This window comes from Harmonia axyridis, chromosome 3 (assembly GCF_914767665.1).
Source record: "Harmonia axyridis chromosome 3, icHarAxyr1.1, whole genome shotgun sequence".
Taxonomy (NCBI): domain Eukaryota; kingdom Metazoa; phylum Arthropoda; class Insecta; order Coleoptera; family Coccinellidae; genus Harmonia; species Harmonia axyridis.
Genome location: NC_059503.1, coordinates 41,564,735 through 41,575,651, shown reverse-complemented (window position 1 = coordinate 41,575,651; position 10,917 = coordinate 41,564,735). Strand labels below are relative to the sequence as shown.

The window sequence follows — 10,917 nt, the reverse complement described above, 5'->3', positions numbered from 1 at the left end:
TTTCTTGGAAGCTCCAACATTGAGCAGTTGTTTGTAATGATTAATATCGCATCGAAATGTTTTTTGTTTACTAATGTATATATCCCACCGAATACAGCAGCATCTCACTATGTTACACACTGCGAAGATCTTGAAAGAATTATAATTCATTAAAATATGAAAATAATGTTCATAAAAAACTGAAAGGTAGAATATAGGTATTATGTTTCATTGTTTAATACAACGCAAGCATAAAAAGTATATGATTTAGATAAAGGAATTATGACCAAGTATTATATAATTCCCGAAACATTTATAGTTTACATTCTGGCTAACTACGCTGTATTGATCGAACTCTAATAGACTTTCCTCAAATTTCCTCTAAGATTTGTAATGAGATGTAAATTGTCAAAATCTTGATAATAATGATTTAAAATTCAATTTCATATTCTCTTTCTTCTAAACAAATGTATTAATTTTTTATAGAATTAAATAAATATAAACATAATACGTATTATTTATATGTTTCAAGGTACATAATAAAACTGATCTGATCTATACAACTGTGCATTAAATTCACACAGAAGTGCCAGCGTCAGATGTTTGTTACTTTAATGTAAAACGATTAAAAGCTACCAAAACGTCGGCGCATATTTGTGTTATGACAAAAATTCAGAAATGCTTAGTGCTTAGTAATCCGCCAAAGTGCTCGCGAGCACTGCATTGCTCGGGAGCCCTTTTAGAATTACTAAGCACTAAGCCTTTTGTGAAAGTGCTTCGATTATTAAGCACTAAGCACTGATTTTAAAAAGTGCTCGGAAGCACAGTACTCGGGAGCACAAAAAGGCTTCAAGTGCTTTCGAAAGCACTAAGCACAATGCTTTGGCACAGCTCTGCCATACGCAACAAGATGAGCACAATTTATCTAAAGAAGAAAATTTCCGTCCGACAAGTAAGGGACTCACAGGGAAAACTCGGAATATCTCGAAAACTGAATGAATGCAAAAAAATTTTTATACGGCAAAAATTGGCACAAAATTCCCAAATCAAAAAAATTTGAAAATTTTCATGTATGAGTCACATTTAACTATGATCACCGACGATATTTTGAAATATTGCCAAACATCTCTTCTGTTTAGCTAAACATCGATTATTATCAATAATAATCGGTGCGATAGGTAGAAATTTTAATCATCGAATAGTACATTGTATGAAAATTCACTTGTGGCAGACGTATGTTTTATCGCTCTTATAAATTCGGCTTTTCATTAGTAAACAGTGGATTCAAATTTCGAAATTTCACAGTTTTAAATTATTTACATAGTACTAGTGATTCACCAGTTGTTCCCCTAAAATATTGAGGAGAAAATTAGAAAATTAACGCTATATTTCTGAACCGGTGAAACAATTTCCATTGTTACAATAGGAAAGTTACCAGATGTTTATCTCTCAGATAACAGGAGAGTTTGTTGTCTAAAGGGGGCCACCTGCTGCAATATCATGTCGTCGGCAAATAATTATTGTGATCGGAGTTGCCCGATCTGTAAAGATAATTTCATCGTTAACAATAAGTTCATAAAATGCGAATTGTGCTCGTCCCAATCGCATGTACAGTGTTTGCGTATCAAAGATCCGGTGGTGAAAACATTGTCGGAGTCCAGAAATTTGAGGTTTTACTGCGATACTTGTATTCTGGTCGTTGATTCCAAATTATCGGGACCATCTCAAAAAGTCGACAATCAAGCCCTTATTGCAGATCTGGAGAATTTGATATCCAGGGCAACAGAATCGATGTTACAAAAATTTGCTACTGAAATATCTGAGTTACGGACAGAAGTCCGTGTTTTGAAGGAAAGCAACATCGATTTGGTTAGGCTACTAACTTCCGACGAGAAACATAAGACATTAGGGGAAGAAGATGTTGTATTGGTTGAGCACATCGAAAGAGATGTGCCACCTCTAGAACCTAAAAAGAAAGTGCCAGAGGTAAACAGCTTGTCGAAGAACAGAGTAAAGACCACATCGGTCAAGCTGGATAAGGGGAGTGACCAGAAATCTACTAGGCCAGCTGAAAAATCCAATGCTAATTCTAAGGTCAAACCTCTGACTGGGACAAATCATAATAAAAACCCAGAGCATCATAATAAACGTTCCGTAATGACCAAAAAAGGTACGTCTCAACCCAGTTCATTGATCCAACCGGCACCAAAAGGAAGAAATTGGATTTGGGTGGGAGGCCTGAATGTTACTACAACCGCTGAGAACATCATAGCGTATGCCAATGAAATATGGCCAGAAAAGGATATTCTGTGTTTTGATCTCAAATCTAAGCGTGCAAAGAAGTCTTTCAAGCTGGGGAGTAGAGATTTGGACCTTGCAGTACTGCTTGCAGCTGAACATTGGCCGGAGGGAACACTGATTCGACCATTTCGCATGGAAAGAAGAGCAAATGTCCCATAAATCATCTACTCATAAGATTCAAGCAGGTAATTTTAAGATCCATTGTTATTACCAGAATGTAAGAGGTTTAAGAACGAAAATGATCAAATTTGCTAATTCAGTGTCAAATGTTAATTTCGATGTAATATTGCTCACAGAAACGTGGTTAAACTCTAGTTTTAATAATGCCGAACTTGGTCTTAACGAATACATCATTTATAGAAAAGATAGAGAGGAAACAAATAATGTCAAACAAAGAGGTGGTGGGGTCTTGATAGCTGTAAAAAGGCATTTTTCTTCCCGGCAAATATTTCTTGGAAGCTCCAACATTGAGCAGTTGTTTGTAATGATTAATATCGCATCGAAATGTTTTTTGTTTACTAATGTATATATCCCACCGAATACAGCAGCATCTCACTATGTTACACACTGCGAAGATCTTGAAAGAATTATAGAACTGTACCCTTCTTCCCAATTTATCTGTTGTGGGGACTACAATATACCTGGGGCTAGTTGGGGTCCGAATATGTTGTGTGTTGGCGGGAGTTCCTCTAATCAGGATATCCTTGGGTCAACTATGGCTACTTTGGAACTATATCAGATGAATCACGTAAAAAATGTTAATGATGTTTCTCTAGATCTCATATTTGCACCACAGTCTGCTGTCAAAATAGAAGAAGCGAACGATATTATTTTACCATGCGATTTACATCATCCAGCCTTATATTTCGCTGTTTTAAGTGAGGCATCTGTGGCGGTTTCAAGGTCAGTGAATACTTTCTATGATTTTAAGAATGCCAATTATGAAAATATTATATTATATTTAGAGGAGGCTGACTGGTCAACCTTGAACACATACCAGGATATCGAGGGTTGTACCGAGAGGTTTTACGAAATTGTCTTAAATGCTATAAAGTTGTACGTTCCTGAAAAGGTTAAAAAGATTTTTACTTTTCCTTGCTGGTTTTCCTGTGAGCTGAGAAAAATGATATCTAAAAAAAAACAGATTCACAAAAAATATAAACAAACCGGTAGCTTAGATGATTATTTGTTGTTTGCAAGTATGAGGGAAAAATGTAAGGTTGAAACTGATAGATGTTATAGAAAATATGTTGAGTCGGTTGAACTGGAAGTTTCCTCTAACCCCGAATATTTCTGGAAATTTATAAATGACAAAAAGACACAGAAAGGATTTCCCAAATCCATGTATTTACGTGATGAAACTGCTAACGATGATGCGGGCATTTCCGAACTTTTTAGGAAATACTTTTCTGAAATATATAGAAAATCAAAACCTGATGAATCCCGAGTAATTCATTACGAGGACACCGTCGATGTTCATGATTGTCATTTCTCTGAAACTGAGGTTCTGAATGTTCTCGGCAATCTACCAGATAAGAGTGATACTGGTCCCGATCGGATTTCCGCACTGTTTCTGAAGGAGTGCAGACACGTTTTATTAGGACCTTTGGTTTTCTTATTTAACTTATCTGTAAGTTCAGGTAAATATCCAAATAAATGGAAATCGAGTTATGTTACTCCGGTATTCAAGTCAGGCAATATTAGTGACGTGGGAAATTACAGACCAGTAACGAAAAGTTCCTATATTCCAAAAATTTTGGATACATTAATAACTAATAAAATTACACCCTTACTTAAAAATATTTTAATTGAGGAGCAACACGGATTTATTGCCGGAAGATCTGTAACAACAAATCTGTTATATTTCACAGACTTGATCCTATCAGCGTTTAGCGAGAGATCACAGGTCGATGCAGTTTATACAGACTTTGCTAAGGCTTTTGATAGGTTGCCTCACTGGCTACTTATTATTAAACTCAAAGCATTAGGCTTTCGACCACCCTTACTCGAGTGGATTTCAGATCGTTTGATTGGGTTGACACAATTCATAAAGATTTCTGATACTCTGTCCGGGGGTATTGAAGTTAGTTCAGGAGTCCCACAAGGATCACCCTTGTCTCCAATTTTATTTTTGTGCTTTATCAATGACATAAAAAGTGTCATAAGATTCTGTCACTTTTTACTGTTCGCAGATGACATGAAACTCTTTCGTCTTATAAGATCCCTGAATGATTGCTTGTTACTTCAGAGAGATATAGAAGACGTTATTAAATGGTGTGTACATAATCAGTTGGAGATTAATGTGAATAAATGTCATATAATGCGATTTTTTCGGACTAATTCGACAATCTTATTCGATTATTCAGTAGACTCGTGTCTATTGAAATCGGTCAACACGGTGAGGGATCTTGGAGTGTTGCTGGATGCTGGTTTGAGTTTCACAGAGCACATAAATCATATTACATCGAGAGCTTTTAGAATGCTTGGCTTCATCAAAAGACATATGCAGGACTTTAGTGTCTCCTCCATAAAAACAATTTATATAGCTTATGTGAGGAGCATCTTAGAATATTCATGTATAGTATGGTCACCTCATTATGCGATACATATACAGGCCGTTGAGAGGGTACAGAACAAATTTTTGAAGTGGATAGGATACAAATGGGGATTAACCTCTGATGCTATCCGTTATGATGAGATTCGAGAAAAATTATGCCTTATATCTCTTGAAGCCAGAAGACATAATTTTGATATTATGCTTGTATACAAAATTTTGCATAATTTCATCGACAGCCCTTTCCTTCTTCAAAGGATAAATTTAAACGTTCCTCAAAGGAATTTCAGGACCTGGGAACAATTCAATATAAAATTTAGTAGAACCAATTACGGAATGAACAATCCTCTCGATAGAGCATTGAGGGCTGCTGATTCGGTGGAGGTTGATCTTTTCAATGTATCATTATTTCAACTGAAGAATTATTTCAGATCACTTAATAATTTTCATTAATTTTGTTTTTTCACTTGATTGTGAGTTTTTTTTCATGGTTCATTTTTTTAATATGTAAAATGGCTTGTCCGTATATAAATAAATAAATAAATAAATAAGTACTGAACATTGATTACGTAAACAGTGTTTATTTTTTGAATGGTGCAATTGGCTCTAAATCTAATATAATCTGAACATGAAAGTTAATCATACCGAAAATGTGTCACTATTATTATTATTTGAACTGGGGTCGTTTTGCTTCGGTGAGCCTTCCGGGAACTGCGACCATGCAGATCTTTTGTTCACTACCCTACTCATTCATAGAAACCCAGGGAGGTCGTCAACGACGTTAATAAAATTGACAACCTCCGTAGGGGCCTTGGCCATTACCTCTCTGGTATCCAGGACCGGCTTGCCCATGTGAATGGTTCTTAGGCCAGCCAGCTCTGGACACTTGCATATCAAGTGTTCAGAAGTTTCTACTTCCAATCCACAGAGCCTGCAAATCTCGTCTGCTGACTTACCCATACGGTACAAATGATGTTTGTACCGACAGTGCCCCGTCAGCAGTCCCACCATCACCCGAAGCTCCGTTCGTGACAGCTTCAGGATTTTTCTGGTGTAAGTAGGTGAAATCTTCACGAATTTCTTTGCCTGAGCAAGTCTAGGAGTGTTAGTCCAGTGGATTGTCCTACTGTTCAACTCCCATAGCTGGACCGCAGCTTTGTATTGGTCTTTTCCTATCCCACAGAAAGGCTCAGGTCCAGCAGGTCTTAACCTTGATGCACTTTTTGCAAGCTCGTCCGCTCTCTCATTTCCTTCAACCCCACAGTGCCCTGGTACCCATAGTAGAGTCACCTTATTTCCTCTGGCCAGTTGCTTTATGGTGAAAAATGTGTCACTAATTTTTTTCTAGCTCAAAGGGATACTGATATCCCCTCACAAGACAATGAATTTGGACACACGATACAAGATTAGTAATGACAGTGAATTGAATTAATTGTGTACCACCTATAATATAATTGTTTAATGACTTGTCCTATATTGAATGTTCTCATTCTAAAGGATTAATGAAGATTCACCATGTAAAGTCAAAAATATAATGGATATTATAAAAAGGTTGAAAAATAAAACCTCAAGTGGAATAGATGGAATTTTAAATAAAACAATTAAACATACCAAAGACGAAATAATTCAGGTAATTACATAGATTATTAATAACTCTCTCACAGAAGGATCTTTCCCATCAGAACTTAAAATAGCAGAAATACGACCGAAATACAAAACTGGTGACCCTGAAGAGTATGGAAACTACAGGCCCATTAGCATAATCTCATCATTTGCAAAATTGTTCGAACAGGCATTCTGTCAGCAAATAATGGAATTCTTCATATCAAAAAGATTACTTAGCCCAAACCAACATGGATGCCTGAAAGGAAAATCAACACAAACAGCAATATTCCAATTTATAAAAAGAATAATGGAAGCCTTCGAAGATTGTGAACTGGCATTGGGAATATTCCTGGACCTATCCAAAGCATATGATTGTCTTGACCCAGAAATCCTCTACCAAAAACTAGAGCACTACGGAATACAGGGAAACTCATTAAGATGGATTAAATCTTATTTCTATGGACGTACGCAAAAGGTAAAAATTCGGATAAATGGATCAGATATTAAATCTGAAGAACAGCAAATCAAGATGGGTATACCACAAGGCAGCGTAGCAGGGACAGTAATGTTTCTAATTTATATTAACGACTTTGGTCATATTTCTCCGATCGAGAACCGGAAAGAAATAACAAATGTTCACTATGTAGATGATACAAACCTCCTAGCAGTACAACCATTATGGCCTGATCTCAAAAGTCTAACTGAGAACATAATGCACTACACTGAAGAATGGTTGAAAAATAAAAACTTAATACTCAACAAAACAAGAACGAAGATGATATTATTCCATCCAATACATTCCAATATAGAAAACCCTGGAAAAATCAACATAAAAAATCAAGAATTCAAGATATCAGAACATACAAAATTTCTAGGTATACACATTGATGGTGATATGAAATGGAAAACACATGTAGCAAACTTAGAAGACAAAATGGCATCATCATTATATGCATTCAGAGTAACAGCTAAATATCTGAATGCTGAAGTAGCAAAAACCGTATATTATGCAATGATAGAGTCGAAATTGAGATATGGACTGATATTTTACGGATCTGGAAACATACAATCTCTTTTCAGGCTCCAAAAAAAGCTGTAAGAATAATATGCAACTTGAAATACAACCAATCATGCAGGGGATTTTTCCGACAAAAAAGGATATTAACATTATACTGCTTATACATACAGGAATGCATTCTATTTATACATAGGAACAATGAATTATTTGAACAATACAAGAATCTGAAAGAAAGATATGAAACAAGAACCCAGAATTATAACTATCCCAAATATAGACTAACAACAACGCAACAACAAGCAGAATACAGATGTCTAATATTATACAATCATCTACCAAATGACACAAAGAACATCACAAACTACAAAATATTTAAGAAGACTATTTAGGAAATAACTAAAAATTATACTATTTATTTTTGACACTATTTCATTTCATTTCATCTTGTAAACTTGAGACGATTCTGAAATAAAGAGTATTTATTATTATTATTATCAATATTTTTCGATCCTTATCAGTAATTTATTTAATTCTATTTTTCAACGCCTTATATCCTTATTCCTCTATCGAAAGGGAGGATATAGGGTAATTTGAGATCAATTTTTTGTGAATAATTCATAGAGATTAAACATTTTATTTGAATTCTCTATTATATTCTACTCGAATGATGATATGAATTCAACAAAACAATATATGTACTACAACATAAATGAGGTGAAAAAGAATGTCAACTGATTATTCACTCCAATTGTTTATTGATAAATAAAAAATTTTTTTTTTCAGATATAGTTTTGTACTATCATCAATTATATTTGAATAGAGGATCTATGGCTCTCAAAAATTCGTCACAGAATTTTTCTGAACTAAATCTATCAACAGAAGATCTCGCTCTTCCACGGATAGCATTGATCTCATCCTCTTCAGCATTAATGATGTAATTTAAGCAGTAAGAATAGTCCTGGGGGGTAAATGCGAGAAATCCAAGCCTGAAATGCATAATAATAATAATCAGTTTATTGTAAAAAATTAATAAATAAAATACAATTAGTCTCAAATTCAAATATCTCAATAAAATTCAATAAACTGTAGGAAAAATGGTAAATATACAATATCACAAATAATGAAAACTCAATTGTTGTCTTGATATTGATGATGGACTATATGTTAGAATTATTTATATATAACAGGTGCACACTTCATGATACAAATCATCCAAATATATAACACTACATATGAATTGAACCTAACGATCATGTAAACAATCAATAACTTATTACACATAGGCACTAGATTTTCCCATGGAAAGGAAATTTCTTGTGTGGGAATAAAAATATACTAAAAACCCAACAGACGTGCAGAGCACTGTATTACAATGATCGTTGAAAGAAACAATTTGGGCTCAAGTGAATGCAAAGTTCCAAGTTTGTATAAAAAAAATACATAATTAAGTTTTTTTTTATATAAACTTGGAACTTTTTTTTCCTTTCTTACACATAGATTTTCAATGGACATTTTTGAGATCTATAAATTCCGCCACATGGGACCGGAGAAGGAGAGATATCCACTTTTTCACACTTTCACTGAACATTGAGGGAATTCAAACTAGAAGGAATTCTAGAAGGAAGGAGCCGGGAGCGCATTAAAGGTTCTGGGAGCCAAAAATGTTTCGTATCTCTTTCCCGTCTGTTGTATACGAACGGTACAGTATAACTTTGTATGGTTTGCCTAGCCTAGTATTGTGACCGTGAGAAATTAAAATTTTGTTGTTCTTATTCTTGAAGTAGCCCAGAAGTATTCTCTAGCAAGGTGCGTCAAGTTGGTGATCCACTCTTAGAATTTTGGTATCGAATTAAGTTGGGTAATTTGTGCCAATTTTTGCCGTATAAAAAAAATTTGTGCCCACAGCATAAAGCTAAGTTGACATGGCTAGTGGATCACAGCTGTGGTTCAAGAATACATGGAAAACGACGCGTGTCAACGGAAGAGTCGAGCGAATATTCACGAAATGAATGATTTATCCTAGTTGACACGGGTAGTTAAGCACAAGCGAGGTTAGTTATGTGTGGAGATCGACTCGTGTCAACGGAGGAGTTGTGAAACGATTCTCGAAACGGACGGTTTCGAAGGCGGCACGAACGTAAAATGGGATATCAAACACGTTAGATATTTAACGTGTTTCGTGGTCTTTGAGCGACCATAGTGGAAGAAGACAAGGGTTATTTTCGATTTTTTTTTACTGAATTGTGCTGTACTAGGTTCGTGATACTTTGTAACATTTTTTTTTGTTACATATGACTTCGAAAAAATTTCCCAAAATATTTTTATTGGGTTTCAACGATGAAAATTTTTGTACAAGTACTAAATATCACAAAATTCAATTAAAAGCCAGGCCAGCACCTATGTCATAAATTTTGTAGGTTTCACAGGATTACCCAAAAATTAGAAAAAAAAACTCTGTATTTCGATTTTGTGCTGCACTTATGGGAAATTGCGGCCCTGACATTTCCCTAAAAAAAATTTGAAGAAAGTTAGTAGTGCACTTTCGTTTTTCTTCGGCCAAAATTGCTTCAGATATTTTTGCTACATTTGTGCAGTATCCTTGTTCTGGTCAGATTTTCAGAAATAACTCTCTACTTTTTCAAATAATGGAAATCAGTTAATTGTTTGAGAATCTGACAGACATCAGTCAGCTGAAATATATAGCCCAACTATACAGGATGAGTCTTTGCCGTCCGATTGTCCGATTCCATTCCATTTGCGAGATATAACTAAAAATTACATTTTTTTAATGGATTTCCAACAGCCCATCTTTTCAAGCGAGCCGATTCGAAAAAAAAGGTAAAAGAAAAAAGTATTTCCTTTGACGTCAGGAATTGCGATCTGCAAATTTCGAATTTAATTCTACTGATAAGTTTATCGCACAATGAAATTTCGCTCATAAGGCAATGTTTATTGATCAACCTGTATGACAGTGCTAATAATGATTTTTGAAATTTCTCTATGAATTAATTATTTGTGGTTACGAATTCGAGATAAAATCATAAAGCACATACAGGGTGATCCAATATTTCCGAAAATAGAAAACCTTCGGATCTGATTTGTTCGCGATTTCAGAAATATTGAAGGAAGGCGATAGTAGAGTGACTACACTTCAAATTTGAAATTATTCGGTCGATTAGTTAAAGAGTTATTGAACTTACTTACACTTACTTATACACTATAGCAACATCAATTCCGTGCGAAAGATTGTTTTCGAAAGCCGGACGAATATTAACAGAACGTCGAAGCAGGCTAACTAATAAAAAAACTCAAATGATTATATTCCTCAATTATGATATGTCGTTGGTGGAGAATAAATAGGAATAATTGTATTTTTTTCTCGAAAAATTTGTCAAAGATAGTTAGGAAATTCGATTATTTAGAGACTGTTTTTACTACCCATTTCTGAGTTTTCTGTTGT

The 10,917-nt window shown here is 34.8% G+C and overlaps 1 protein-coding gene across 1 annotated transcript in view; it reads right to left on the bottom strand.

The window, feature by feature from the left end:
* Positions 1-8,189: 8,189 nt before the first annotated feature.
* LOC123674666 (GDP-Man:Man(3)GlcNAc(2)-PP-Dol alpha-1,2-mannosyltransferase) overlaps positions 8,190-10,917 on the bottom strand; it is a 94,758-nt gene continuing 92,030 nt past the window's right edge. The window contains exon 7 of the mRNA XM_045609630.1: positions 8,190-8,443. Coding sequence (XP_045465586.1) covers positions 8,260-8,443 — 184 coding nt within the window. The 3' untranslated portion in view covers positions 8,190-8,259. The remainder of the gene's footprint in view (positions 8,444-10,917) is intronic.